The sequence below is a fragment of the Thamnophis sirtalis genome, unplaced genomic scaffold, assembly GCF_051295495.1.
Source record: "Thamnophis sirtalis isolate CommonGarterSnake01/CBP01778 unplaced genomic scaffold, rThaSir2_p1.2 scaffold_8, whole genome shotgun sequence".
Lineage (NCBI taxonomy): Eukaryota > Metazoa > Chordata > Lepidosauria > Squamata > Natricidae > Thamnophis > Thamnophis sirtalis.
The window spans coordinates 9,413,843-9,429,452 of record NW_028261388.1 but is presented as its reverse complement, the minus strand read 5'-3'; the positions used below and the strand labels follow the sequence as shown (position 1 = coordinate 9,429,452).

Sequence of the window (15,610 nt, the reverse complement as noted above, 5' to 3'; positions counted from 1 at the left end):
CAATACAATAGCAGAGTTGGAAGGGACTTTGGAGGTCTTCTAGTCCAACCCCCTGCCTAGGCAGGAAACCTTATACCATTTCAGACAAATGGCTATCCAACATCTTTTTAAAGACTTCCAGTGTTGGGGCACGTGACCCGACAAAAGCGCGAACGTCAAAAGCGCGCCGACAAAACCGCGGCGCTAAAACCACGATGTCAAAAGCACGCCGACAACAGCGCGCTGGCAACAGCGCGCCAACAGAAGCACAATTTAAGTTAAGGTAAGGTTTAGGGTTAGGTTTAGGGTTAGGTTTAGGGTTAGGTTTAGGGTTAAGTTTAGGGTTAGGGTTAGGGTTAGGGTTAGGGTTAGGTTTAGGGTTAGGTTTAGGGTTAGGTTTAGGGTTAGGTTTAGGGTTAGGGTTAGGGTTAGGGTTAGGGTTAGGTTTAGGGTTAGGTTTAGGGTTACGTTACAGCGCGCTTCTGTCGGCGCGCTTCTGTCGGCGCGCTTTAGGGCTAATTCGTCGCTCATTCGTCGCGCGGTTTTGTCGGCGCGGTTTTGTCACCGCGGTTTAGTCAGGCGCGCTTTTGTCGTTCGCGCATTTGTGGTGGAACCGTTGTGGCATTCACAACTTCTGGAGGCAAATTCTGTTCCACTGATTAATTGTTCTAACTGTCAGGAAATTTCTCCTCAGTTCTAGGTTGCTTCTCTCCTTGATTAGTTTCCACCCATTAGTTTGACACCCCTTGTTCTATTGTCCCAAAAGTGCTTTTTCAAAAGGCAACTGGACTTTCTGGTTTTTCCCTGAAGACATTTCGCTTCTCATCCGAGAAGCTTCTTCAGTGTGGAACGCTTCTTCAGTCAGAGCTGAATGAGAAGTGAAACGTCTTCAAAGAAAAACCAGAAAGTCCAGTTGCCTTTTGAAAAAGCACCTTTGGGACCTAAGGGACTGAGAATCTCCATAGACACATGCTTCTATTGATGCAATTTGATGCCAGGTGTCATTTCCTAACCATGCTTGTCTGCCTTGCTCTGCATTCTCATTACGCAATATATATATATATTTTTCAGATTATTTCAGACTATTAAAGTACCTTCAAATGTCTATCATATCTCCAGACCCAAAATGGATACCTAACATCAAAATCATCATCAAAAAAGGGCAACAAAGAATGTTCTTTATGCACCAACTCAGGAAGCTCAAACTGCGCCAAAGAGCTGCTGATTCTGTTCTACAGAGGAATGATTGAGTCTGTCATCTGCACCTCCATAACTGTCTGGTTTGGTTCTGCAACCCAACAAGACAGACCCAGACCTCGGAGGACAATCAGAACGGCAGAAAAAACAATTACTGCCAACCTGCCTTCCATTGAGGACCTGTACACTGCACTAGTCAAAAAGAGGGCTGTGAAAATATCTATCGACCCCTCACATCCTGGACATAAATTGTTTCAACTCCTACCCTCAAAACGACACTATAGAGCAGTGCAAGACAACTAAACACAAGAACAGTTTTTCCCCGAACGCCATCACTCTGCTAAACAACTAATTCCCTCACCACTGTCAAACCATTCATTAAGGCTGCATTACTATTATTACTAGTCTTCTCATTGTTCCTATCACCCATCTCTTCCCACTTATGACTGCAGGACTGTAACTTTGTTGCTTGTAGCCTTACAATTTATATTAGAATAGAATAGAATAGAATAGAATACAATAGAATACAATAGAATTTTATTATTTGTATGCCGCCCTTCTCCGGGAGGACTCAGGGCGGCGAACAATTCAAGGGGGAAAAAGGGGAACATAAAAAACAAAATACAAATAATAAAAGTAAACAACAGTCGCACAACCATACATGTCGAGAGGGGAGGGAACTCATCACCCCCAGGCCTGCCGGCAAAGCCAGGTTTTGACAGCTTTTCGGAAGGCCTGGAGAGAGGTGAGGGTCCGAATCCCTGCGGGGAGCTCATTCCAGAGGGCCGGAGCTGCCACAGAGAAGGCCCTCCCCCGGGTAACAGCCAGGTGGCATTGGCTGGTAGATGGCACCCGGAGGAGGCCAACCCTGTGAGATCTAATGGGTCTGTGGGAGGTAATTGGCAGCATATTGATAGTGATTGTTTCCTGATTGCTTATTTGTACCCTATCACTAATTAAGTGCTGTACCTTATGATTCTTGACGAATGTATCTTGTCTTTTTATGTACACTGAGAACTTATGCACCAAAGACAAATTTCTTGTGTGTCCAACTACACTTGGCTAATAAAGAATTGTATTCTGTTCTGTTCTGTTCTGTTCTGTTCTGTTCTGTTCTGTTCTGTTCTATTCTATTCTATTCTATTCTATTCTATTCAATGGTCAAATTTCCTACCATGACCAGAGGTGGGTTGCTCCTGGTTCAGCCCAGATTGGGTGAACCTGTAGTAGCAGCAGTGGGAGGCTCCGCCCACCCGCCCGGATGCTTCTGCGGATGCACAGAAGCTTTGCGCACATACACACAAGCAAAGCAGTAGTAAAAACAATGAAAACCCAGCATTGATCATGACCCAAATGTTTAGAAAGAGAAATCCAGAGGATTCTCCCTGTTGCTTATTGCCAGAGAGTTTCAATGTTCATGCTTATTTGCTTTCTCACTCTCTCCTGTCCTTTATGCACTGTGTCAATAAAGAATAATTCTACCATCACTGTCAGAATTATTGCAAAGAACGAAGTCAAAATCTGGCCTTTACTTCATGTTGTTATGACAACAGTACTTCTTCCTGGCACATTTTGACATTCCAAAGGAACACCCACCTCTCCTTCATTTCTAACCTTTCTATTAATGTGTTTTCATACTTATAAATAAAGATTTCAAAAGTACAGAAGAATACCAAACATATCCCACACACCACCACGGATTGTCAGGCGACAAGTTTCCACGGTGAGCTACAGTTCTCAAAAGTCAATCATCGCTTAATGTTCAGAATTTCGACTCCTCCTAATTAGGGAAGGCTGCCGCTCTTGAAGAGTGAGATTTTTTCAGGAGATTGCATTGAATAATGATTTTCGGATAGATTTATTCGGCACAGCCACTTCGTGAAAATGAAGTTCATAAATGAATTTAGACAAGGAAGTGGTGTAAGCTCAAATGGAATAATCTCACCAAGCTAAGAAAGCCACCTTTCCCCAAATCCCTGCTCTTTTTTTTCCCCCACCTCATTTTTATGCCTCTGAAACTTTAGATATTAACGAAGTAAGATCCACTCTGTCAAGATGAATTGTCAAGATGAATTGCTTTTTTTCCAGGGGCGTGGAGGTGTGCCCTTGTGGGGTGGTGCATAAATAACTCTACAATGAAAAAGAGTCCAGTAACACCTTCCCAATGCTAGTACAGGGTCAGAGGTGTATGTGGGTTGTCCAAAAAGTGCTTTTTTCAGGAGGCAACTGGACTTCCTTGCTTTTTCTTTTGAAGATGTTTTGCTTCTCATCCAAAAAGCTTCTTCAACTCTGACTGGATGGTGGGGAATGGAAGGATTTATATTCCTTGCAGACAGGTGATCAAGAAAGGGTTGGAGCTGTGATGATGAACCTATACTTGAGAGACCGCCTACTGCCAATTACCTCCACTAGACCAATAAGATCGCATAGATTAGGCCTCCTCCGAATTCCATCAGCCAACCAATGTCGACTGGCAACTACCCGGAGGAGAGCCTTCTCGGTGGCTGCTCCGACCCTCTGGAACGAACTCCCCGTGGAGATCCGGACCCTCACCACCCTCCAGACCTTCCGTGCTGCCCTCAAAATCTGGCTGTCCCAGCAGGCCTGGGGCTAATGACTTTAACCCCACCCGAATGGTATGACTGTTGTGCTTTTTTTAACAATGTACTGTCTTCATGTTTGTAACTTGTTTGTCTCCCCTTCCCCCTGAACTGTGAGCCGCCCTGAGTCCCCTCAGGGAAAAGGGCGGCATACAAATAAAGTATACCATACCATACCATGGCATGCGTGCCAGAGGTGGTATGCAACGCCCTCTCTGTGGGCATGCAAGCCATCACCCCAGTTCAGCTCCATCGCGCATGTGCATGCACCTCCCACCAGCCAGCTGGTTTTCGGGTCTCTGTCGTGCCTGCATGGGCAATGAGGCATGTGTGCAGGGGCGCACATGCATGGGGGGGGTGCATGCACGTATTGCATTTTTGGGGTTCAGGCACGTACTTTGGGCACTCAGTCCGGAAAAGGTTAGCCATCACTGGGTTAGAGCAAGGGAGCTAAATTGACTTGACTTGAGGAAGTCTGATGAAAGATGAAGCTGAAGTAACTTGGAATGTCCAATCTGGAGAAAGAAGACCATGAGGTGACGTGATAGACATGTTCAGGTTCAAAAAGTGAAGCTAGACAAAAGTTTATCAACAACTATTTCTGTTGCCTCAGGACCAGAAATAACGATGATAGTGTCAGCTCCGAAACTAGCCTGACTGAGGCCATTTTGGAGGGTTCAGTGTTGCCACAATGGTGCTGAGGGATTGTGAGGAGGGAATAGAGATAGCTGGGGTTTTGTAGCCAAAACAAAATCATTTCCCCTGAGAACCAAGGACATTCCCACAGGTGGCTGAAAAGAGGAGGAGTGAAGTTTCCAACCAACCGGAGAGTACTTCGATTGGACCATGTGACTGTTTGGGAAAGGGGGGGGAAGCCTTACTTTTAATTAGGTGAAAACGGTGGGAACCTTTAGAGTCCGTTTTCACCAGTCTGTGCCAATACAATGTGTCCAATAAACCTGTTCTTTGAGGAACCTGCGTACCTCAGAGCTCTATTTGCTATGGAGGTATTACTTAGAACCCTAACTAGTTTTATTTTAAACCAGTGTTTCTCAACCTTGGCGACTTTAAGTCCTGTGGACTTCAACTCCCAGAATCCCCCAGCCAGCTCTGCTGGGGAATTCTGGGAGTTGAAGTCCATGGGACTTAAAGTCACCAAGGTTGAGAAACACTGGTTTAAACATAAGGTTGGGGGGAATCTCCCAACTGTAAGTTCTGTACAATTATGCTCAAAATAAGGAAATTCCCTCTGACGGAGTTTTTAAGAAAAGGTGGAAGAGGTACCTCTTGAGGATGGTTTCTCATTCTACATTGCAGATTGTTTCAGATTTTTGCGGTGTCCTCCAATTCAGCAATGTTGTGATCCCATGAACCGCAAGGTGGTTGGCAGATAAATACATACATAAATAAGTTCCAGAGATTGTTTTAAATGCTTTTTGGGATATTCCATTTCATTTTTTTTTTTAACTTTTATATTATGTGTTTCTTTTCATTGTTGTACGCCGCCCTGAGTCCTTGGGAGAAGGGTGGCATATAAATCTAATAAATCTAATAAATCTCAAATCTCTTTTTAAAAAAACTGATCAATAACTACAAACGCACATGCGCTATACAGATTTCTCCTGGAATATAAACTTGAGGAAGAACATGTCAAAGAAACTATGGTCACCTGGATGAAAATTTTTGGTTATAATGTGGAATTGGCTAAATGGGAAAGACTTTGGAGACTTAATTGGAAACTAACAATGGCCACGGCTTATAAAGAAAATCTGTATAAGATGTTCTAAAGATGGATCTTCCCCCAGCACGGCTCTCCAAAATGTTTGAAAATTTGGCCCCAAATTGTTGGAAGTGCAAAAAAAGAAAAAAAAAGAAAACACCAGGCACCTTTTATCATATGTGGTAGACATGCAATGAGGCAAAAAGATATTGGAAAATGATACAATCATGGTTGGAACAAATTGTGGGAGATCAAATTTTGTTCAAACCAGAAATCTAGGCATAATACCAGAAGGGTATAAGAAAAGGTTCCACCACAAAACCGCGGTCGACTAAAGCGCGCTCGTCGAAACCGCGTACCTGACGTCATCACAGCGCGACGAAAAAAGCATGCTGTGAGCACTAAAGCTAAAATTAACCCCTAAACCTAAACCTAACCCCCCGAAACCTAACCCTAAACCTAACCCTAAACCTAACCCTTAACCTAACGCTAAACCTAACGCTAACCCTTAACCTAACCCTAAACCTAACCCTAACGCTTAACCTAACCCTAACCCTAACCCTAACCCTAACCCTAACCCTAACCCTAACCCTAACCCTTACCTTAACGTGAATCGGCTTGCTTTCAAAGCGCTTTTTAAAGCGCCCTTTTTTCTCCGCGGTAGCTGTTGTCGCGCTGCTGATGACGTCAGTGACGCGCTTTAATCGGGCGCGCTTTAGTGGACCATGGTTTTGTCGTGCTACGATAAGAAAGATGTGGTCTCTCTAATTATATATGTACTAACTGTAGCGTATATAACCTATGCGCAGTATTGGAAAAAAGAAAATATCCCATCAGAGTTAGACATAATTAGAAAAATTTTGGCCTGTGCGGAAACAGATAAGCTCACCCTCAAATTAAAAAACAAAGGGGAATCAGAATATTATGAAATATGGAATAGGTTTTATTATTGGTATAAGACAAAGTAACAAGACTGGAACAAATTGTTAATAATGTGATGGGATAGAAGGATAGATAATGTTTTAAGTAAGCTAATAGATATTGGACGAGATTATTTGTATATAATGTGATTGAATGGTCATAATGACTTGGCTGTGCTGCACTGTTTTAAATGTAAAAAGAATAAAAATATATATTAAAAAAAATAACTACAAGTCAAATGGCAATGATAGGATGCCAAGGAAAAGGAGAGAGAGACAGCTTGGAATGTTTTAGGAACTTGTTTTTAATTTTAGCGATGGGCAGTCCTTGGCTTACGACTGAAATTGAGCCCAACATTTCTGTCGCTAAGCGAGACATTTGTTATGTGAGTTTTGTCCCATTGTGCCATCTTTCTTGCCACCGTTGCTAAGCGAATCAGCGCAGCTGTAAAGTTAGTCATAAAGTTGTCAAAGTGAATCTGATTTCCCCATTGACTTTGCTTGTCAGATAACCCTGGGATACTGCAACCGTCATAAATAGGAGTCAGTTGCTAAGCATTTTAATTTTGACCAGGTGATCCTGAGGAATGTGAATAGGTGTTCTCTTTGCCCAAATTGTTGTGGTCCACAGCCAGCCTGCAGAGCTGGCAGCAGATTCGGACAGTGAGGAGGTTGGGGAGGAATATGGGCCAGTCCTGGAGTCTGGGGAAAGCTCTGATGAGGGCTCTGTGTCGGAGGCAGAGAGGGGGACAGAGCCGTATACGAGTTATCAGCTGCCTTCAGAGTCAGACATCAGTGAGGCAGACAAACAACTGGAGCCTGTTTCCCAGTGTGCCCATGCGCAGAGTGGCCAGACAAAGGGAAGAGCTAAAGAACAGGGGAGTAAGGCCACTGTTGGATGATGAATGGCCCCTCCCAGAGGAAATAAAAGAGGAGCGAAAGGGGAGTGGAGTTTGCAGGAGACAATTAGTTCGCTTAATTGGTTTGTGACTCTCCGAGATTCCTTGCCACATTTTGCAGATATCGGCCTGGCAGCTCTCCAAACCAGATAAGGTCTGTGACTGTAAATCCTCCCTCGAAAGACTTTGCTGGATGTGAATGAGCAGAATTCACAGTAAATTAATAAAAGAATTCACAGTAAATTAATAAAAGAATTCACAGTTAATTAATAAAATTTTCTCCGGACAAGGAGTTTGTTTCTTACTCTTGGGAAGCCTTGGTCAGAATACAAATTCTCTCTCCTCTCTCTCTCTCCCTCTCTCTCTTTCCCTCCCTCCCTCTTTCTCTCTCTCCCTCCCTCTCCCTCTCTCTCTCTCCCCCATGTCCCAAAAATAAATCAGCGGAAAATCTTCTCCCTGCAATTCTTCATTTTGCCTGCAATTTTCAGAATTTAAAATTTCACAGTCTGGGGAAGGGGGAAAAAAAGTAGCCTGTATTTTTTTATATACACCCTCCAGACTCTGAAATCCTTTAAACCAGTGTTTTTCAACCACTGTGCCATGGCACACTAGTGTGCCGTGACATAGTGTAAGGTGTGCCATGGGAAAATTACTTTATATATAGTCAATATAGGCACAGAGTTAAAATTTTTTAACATTTTCTAATGGTGGTGTGCCTCGTGATTTTTTTCATGAAAAAAGTGTGCCTTTGCACAAAAAAGATTGAAAAACACTGCTTTAAACAGACTCTTCCCTTTAGTCCTAACTGGAAAACTCACCTGGAGTGGATTACAATCAACATTTACCTTGAGGGAAAATGGAAGGGTGGGAGGGGAGTGAGTAAATGGCTTTTTTAATAGCACTGATGTCAAGTGCAGGCACCCCTTAAGCCCGCGAACGTGTGGAAAATATGGCTTGCAAATTTGTTTAGCGAAGGGCTAACAACAGTTGGCCGAGGAAGTCTTTAAAGGTTTGAGGTGGGTTTGAGGGAGGGGGGGAGCGAAGTCAGTATTTCACCAAGCGTTCACAGTTATTGCAGTTTCCATGGCAACAGCCTCCCGAGAATAAAGTATGGCCTCTTTTCTTTAGAAGAAAGGATAGCTGAGTTAGAAATAGAAACTTCACAGATTTCCCCTTCCCCTCCTCTCTCTCTCTCTCCCCCCCCCACCCACTTGAGTCTTGACGGTTCCCTGACTTTTCTCTCGAGTTTAATTTGGATTGGTGATTTAGGGTTACCCTGGTAAATCCCCCAGATTTTGCCCCCACCCCCACCCTTGCAAAAGAACAAGCTTTTTTTTTTTAAAAAAAATACTTTTTATGCATTTGCCAATGTGACGCCCTGAAAAACCACCTCCGTTCTCCCTTTTTATTCTTCTTCTTTGCTGGGTTTTGAGCTACGCCTGACAGAGTTCCAGCATGCAGCGCAGCAAAAGTGGGGTTGTTTTTATACCACAATGAGCCTCCGGTGTTTCTTTTCTCAAGTGCTACAGGGAGTGTGGTTTTTTCATCCGGCTTGCCCTGGTGTGATTTCCGAGAAGTTTGTCTGAATTTTGAATAAGACCTCCCCGGATAATAAGCCCAATTGAGCTTTGGAGCGCATGCACTAAAATTAAGCCCTCCCCTGAAAATAAGCCCTCCCCAAAAATATTGCAACACAGCAGCAATAGCAATAGCAATAGCAGTTAGACTTATATACCGCTTCATAGGGCTTTCAGCCCACTCTAAGCAGTTTACAGAGTCAGCATATTGCCCCCAATAACAATCTGGGTCCTCATTTTACCCACCTCGGAAGGATGGAAGGCTGAGTCAACCCTGAGCCGGTGAGTTTTGAACAGCCGAACTGCAGAACTGCAGTCAGCTGAAGTAGCCTGCAGTGCTGCATTTAACCACTGCGCCAGCCCGGCTCTTGTGTCACCAGGAGGTGACCACACTTGCCGCTTCCTGCATCTCAAAAATAAACATTAGGCCGAAAATAAGGCCAACTGCTGATTTCAGAGATCAAAAGTAAATAAGACACTGTCTTATTTTCAGGGAAACACGGTATTTTGGGGCATCATATGACCAGCTGTGACAGGAGACGATGGAGACACAAATAAAGGAGAATATTTGTAGCTCAGGGTTGAAATGAGGGTTACTTAGGGCTCTCTGAGCGTGACCCGTCAAAAGGGCGAACGACAAAATCGCGCCCAACTAATCCGCGTCGCTGACGTCATCAACAGGGCGACAACAGCCAGTGCAGAGAAAGAAGGGCGCTTTAAATAGCGTGTTGAAAGAAAGCCGATTCAACTTAAGGTAAGGGTTAGGTTTAGGGGATAGGGTTAGCTTTAAGGTTAGGTTTAGGGTTAGGTTAAGGGTTAGGGTTAGGGTTAGGTTAAGGGTTAGGGTTAGGTTTAGGGTTAGGTTAAGGGTTAGGATTAGGTTTAGGTTTAGGTTAAGGGTTAGGTTTAGGGTTAGGTTTAGGATTAGGTTTAGGGGGTTAGGTTTAAATTTAGGGGTTAAGTTTAGGTTTAGGGTTTACAGCGTGTTTCTATCTCCGCACTGTTGTCGCCCTGTTGATGACGTCAGCTTGCTTGGTTTCTTGCAGACGTTTCACCACCTGATTAGGTAACATCATCAGTGCTAGTAAGGAGTGGGCTTTGCTTTCAGTTTATATCCTAGAGGGTTGCCCTGTCAGTGTTTGTAGAAGTGGTCTTACAGGTTCTTTGGTTGGGCTGTTTACTGTTAGGCTGTTTAGCTGTTGCTTGATTGGGGTATTGTTTGTTTCTCAATTATTGATCTGGTGTTAATCTCTTGGTGTTAATCTCTGCTGATGATGTTACCTAGTTGGGTAATGAAATGTCTGCAAGAAAACAACCAAGCTCAGAGGACACCAAGGACCCCTTCATTTCAACCCTGAGCCACAGATATTTTCCTTTATGGATATTATCACTAATGATCTAAGCAGGTGCTTATAAGAAGTTAAAGAAGCTTTTAGATACTTTTTTGCTTTGGGATCCTTGATGCTCTCTGAGCTTGCTTGTTTTCTTGCAGACATTTCATTATCCAACTGGGTAACATCATCAGTGCCGGTAAGGAGTGCTGTTTGCTGTCCATTTATATTCTGGCCACTTGCTTGTCTGGGTGGGAGGGGAAGATTCTAGAGATTCTTTGGTTGAGCTGTGTGCTGTTGGCTTCTTTGGCAGTGTTGTGATTGGGGTGTTGTTTACTTGATTGTTGGTCTGATGTTAACCTATGCTGACCTGTGTGCTGATTACAGGTGGAGAAGTACTGGAGGTTTTTTTTTGTCAGAGTTTATTGCAGAAAAATCAAATCCAGGAGCACACACAGATAACTGATGCAGCAGGATTCATTAACTTCTTTGTATACATAAGAATAGATGAATAAATGTACAATACCAACAGGTGGTTCTTCCAAGTAAACACAAGGCAGGAGAGTTACAGGCAAACCCAAGTGGTTAGTTTCACTTCAGCTGACAAGCCCAGACAGACTGCTAGTTTACTTCTCAGAGCAGCAGACTGCTTAAGTTTCTGTTTCAATTCTCTGCACAGACTCAGATCTGCTTAAGCTCCCATTGGCTGATTTAGTTGCTATGCCTATTCATTGGCTGACTGATCTTGTTCCCATGTCTCTCCTAGTCATGAATATTTTAACATTTTTCTCTTATGGGCTGGTTGGTTGTCTCTTTTGCATAGTCTATATATGTTGTTAATGTCTAGGTATCTATTGAGGGCTGATTTGTCAGAGTGCCAGGCTTCTAGAAATCCCCTGGCATTTTTGGGCTTGGCCTGGTCTAGGATGGTCCCATTTTCCCAATTGAAACAATGGATAAATCTGTCTCTATGTTGTGAAATTAATGAATTTTCAGCATTTCTTCCGACTGCCCATTGGTGTTTGTGGATGCCAGTCTTCTGAACTGAAGAAGCCCCTTGGGGGCTTCCATCTTCGGGGAAAAACAAATTTCAGTTGCCTCTTGAAAAAAAATGCACCTATGGAATGTGGTGGCTGAGTGGCTAAGATGGCTGCAATCATCTTTTTTTTTTGGATCTTTGGCCCGCCACACTTTCTATTATTCTACTATGCATTTTCTATTATGGGAAAATGGGAGGGGGAATGGTAAGGAGTCGCATACTATGTAGCCATAACAAAATTCTTTCTAGGAAGCCAAGGACATCCTTTGTCTCTGCACCTGACCGGATCTGAATGGGTGGAACTGCCAGCATGGCAGTGGGAGATTGGACCATGGGATGGACTTGTGGGTGTGGGGGCAACATCTTGAACTTTCAACTGGGTGGGGAAAACCGGGAAGCTTTCAGATTCAGGTTTTCCCAGACGTGCCAAGATGGCTCTCTTAATAATTTGGAACTTTGAGCAATACTTTGCCTTGTTCTCTGATTTAATTTGGGATGCTTTTGGGGAATGCTGACAGCATGTCAATCGGAAAGGTTGCAAGTTTGGTGGTTCACATCCCTAGCACCATGTAATGGAGTGAGCTCTCAATACTTGTCCCAGCTTCTGCCAACCTGGCAGTTCAAAAGCACATAAAAATGCAAGTAGAAAAATAGGGACCACCTTTGGTGCGAAGGTAACAGCGTTCCGTGCGCCTTTGGCATTTAGTCATGCCAGCCATATGACCATGGAGACATCTTCAGACAGGGCTGGCTCTTCGGCTTTGAAACAGAGATGAGCACCACCCCTTAGAGTCAGGAACAACTAGCACATATGTGCAGGGGAAACCTTTACCTTTATGGATCTCTACTATTTTCAGGATCCCAGCTGACCTAGAGGCTTAAGATAATCTGATTGGTCAAAGTGACTTCGCTACAGGGTTAATCTTCCAATGTTTGGGCTGTTGATGTACGGTGCTGGCATCCCAACCGCCCTTTTTAAAAAACAAAATAGTGCACCGCATTTCCAATGTGTTGTAAGTCATGGTAAGCACTATGGCTGGGAGACAGAATATCCCTTGGGATGTCAGCTAAAAGCATTTCAAATGGCAAGGCTCATCAATATTTCTGAGCTCGAGACTTCAGGGAGCTATTGCCAGTGGGAATATACACATCACAGGACCAGCATAAGTCATCTTCATTTCACACGATATGATTGTAGCAATAGGCAAGTTAAGCCTAGATCTTCATAATTTTCTAGCTTAAAAGTAGGCTAAAGCAACCATTCTCTGCTCCGTTTGAGTGCAAGAAATCCCAATACAATTCTGTACAGGTAGTCCTCAACTTACAACCACAACCGAGACCAGAATTTCTGTTGCCAAGTGAGAACGTTGTTAAGTGACCTTTGCTCCATTTTACGACTTTTCTTGTTGCACTTGTTAAGTGAATCACTGCAGTTACAAAATTAGTAATGCAGTTGTTAAGTGAATCTGGCTTCCCCATTTCGTCAGAAGGTCACAACAGGTCATCACGTGACCCCAGGACACTACAACCAATATGCCTTCGATGCTCTCAGTGTACATATAAACAACTGATGAATCATGATTATAATAATGAAATGCAATAATCATAATTCATAAGATTCAACACTCAGTGACAGTCATAGAATGCTAAATAAAAGCAAGCAATATAAACCATAAGATACAAACAACAAAGTTATAGTCATATAATAGCTAAAGAAACAGGGAAAAGAAAAGATGAGAAAGATAATAGTAAATTATAGATAGGTAGATAGATAGATAGATAGATAGATAGATAGATAGATAGATAGGTAGGTAGGTAGGTAGGTAGGTAGGTAGGTAGGTAGGTAGGTAGGTAGGTGATAGATAGGTAGGTAGGTGGGTGGGTGGGTAGGTAGGTAGGTAGGTAGGTAGATGATAGATAGATAGATAGATAGATAGATAGATAGGTAGGTAGGTAGGTAGGTAGGTAGGTAGGTAGGTAGGTAGATAGATAGATAGATAGATAGATAGATAGATAGATAGATAGATAGATAGATAGATAGATAGATAGATAGATAGATAGATAGATAGATAGATACAGTATATCACAGAAGTGAGTACACCCACTCAGGTTTTGTAAATATTTTTCAGTATATCTTTTCATGTGCGAACACTGAAGACACTTTTATTTCCAGCAGTTTAGACATTAATGGCTGCGTGTTATGTTATTTTGAGGGGACCACACATTTACACTGTTATACAAACTGTATACTCACTACTTTACATTGTAGCCAAGTGTCATTTCTTCAGTGTTGTCATATGAAAAGATATACTGAAATATTTACAAAATGTGAGGGGGGCGGTACTCACTTCTGTGATATACTGGAGTGAGAGAGAAAGAGAGGGAGGGAGGGTGGGGGGGAGGGAAAGAGAGAAAGAGAGAAATAGTGTGTGTAAAAGATAGAGAGAAATAGTGTAAGAGATATATAGAAAGAGGTAGGTAGGTAGGTAGGTAGGTAGATAAAGATAGAGAAATAGTGTGTTTAAGAGAGAGAGAAAGAGTGAGAAATATTGTGTGTAAAAGATAGATAGATAGATAGATAGATAGATAGATAGATAGATAGATAGATAGATAGATAGATAGAGATAGATAGAAAGAAAGAAAGAAAGAAAGAAAGAAAGAAAGAAAGAAAGATAGATAGATAGATAGATAGATAGATAGATAGATAGATAGATAGATAGATAGATAGGAAGGTAGGTAGGTAGGTAGGTAGGTAGGTAGGTAGCGAGAGAGAGAGTTTAAGAGAGAGAGAAAGAGCGAGAAATATTGTGTGTAAAAGATAGATAGATAGATAGATAGATAGATAGATAGAGATAGATAGATAGATAGATAGAAAGAAAGAAAGAAAGATAGATAGATAGATAGATAGATAGATAGATAGATAGATAGATAGATAGATAGATAGATAAGAAGGTAGGTAGGTAGGTAGGTAGGTAGGTAGGTAGGTAGGTAGGTAGGTAGGTGATTAGGTAGGTAAATAAGTAGATAAGTAGATAGGTAGATAGATTAAAAATTTTGGTAGGGGGAAGCCAAGTTCCTCTCCTGCCTCCCCCCCCTCATGCCTGTACATACTTGCCATGAAGAGAAGAAGGATCCTGGGTTCAATAGGTTTGGTTGACTGGGATGTCTGCCTCCCATGTACTCATCTGTGCAGATGTCACAGCCTTCCGCATCTCTCCAATCCCAGTAGGGTATGGTGAAATCTTCATTCCCTGTCATCTTCTGGATCTCACGTTCCCACAGGAGCAAAAACAGCCGATGCCAAGGAAGGAAACCTGGAGCTTCGTGCGCAAAGTCAATATCCCTCCAGACGTTGGCGCCTCCCAGAAGCGTGTCTCGAGACGCATAATAATGCATCCAGACGAACAGGTCATAGACGCTGGTGTCTCGGAACATCGGAGTGGTGCCGTTGTTCATTTGGGCATACGTTCCAGTGGCAATGACGAAATCCCGGCTGGTGGTATATTTCGCCAAGTTGAGATAGGCAAGGAACTGGTAGCTTTCTCCGGCGTTGAGCTTGAAGATGTCTTTCCTGACCTGCAGTTTTCTTTCGGTGCAGTTGGGTCCTCCAAAGCTGAATTTGCAATCGCCGCAGTTGTGTCCCATGAAGTTGCCTGAGCACCTGCAAGTCTTGTTGTAAAACACCGCCGGCCAGTCCTCTCGGTCATCCACGCCAGAGAAAGGGAACTGAGGACCGAGAGGAGCAACCGAGAGAAGACTCCCTCGGCAAGTACCCCTGCCTGAAAGCTCTCCACAAGGAGAACCATCACCGGGCCATGTTGGACAACACTCCTTCCTCAACAAGTTGCCTGAGTTAGCACACGCCCGAGGGAACTGGCTGGACCCAAGGGGCAGGATCCCCAAAATTATGCTGATAGAAAAAAGAGACATTTCAGACACACACACACACAAATCTAGTGTCCTGGCTGGTCGTGCAGTTAACTCCCAGCAAGCAAGATTTTATCCGTCTCACTGGCTGAGAAATTCTTCTTGCTTATTTCTTCCTGGTATTTCATTCAACTGTGCTTCCCCCCCCCCCTTCTTGACCCAAACATGCACACTTCGGTAATCTGATTATCACATGCTCTGGGCTACATCCAAGAAGCATTCACCCACTTTCTACTCCAGTTATACACAGACTTATTTATTTTTTTTGAACCTTGTCTTCTGCCTAGCACATGACTTCTGACAGGCTGGATTGTAGTGCTTTCTCACACCGAGCTACTTGGATCACTGGGTTCCTGGGCAGATGGATGAGGAGGAACAATTGAGTGATATTGGACGGGGTGGGGTGGAGATACTCAACTTT

The 15,610-nt window shown here is 43.2% G+C and overlaps 1 protein-coding gene across 2 annotated transcripts in view; it reads right to left on the bottom strand.

The window, feature by feature from the left end:
• TYR (tyrosinase) overlaps nt 1-15,192 on the bottom strand; it is a 63,345-nt gene extending 48,153 nt beyond the window's left edge. For both annotated transcript variants that reach the window (XM_087722071.1, XM_087722070.1), the window contains exon 1: nt 14,374-15,192. In XM_087722071.1, coding sequence (XP_087578197.1) covers nt 14,374-15,192 — 819 coding nt within the window. The remainder of the gene's footprint in view (nt 1-14,373) is intronic.
• Between the last annotated feature and the right edge of the window lie 418 nt (nt 15,193-15,610).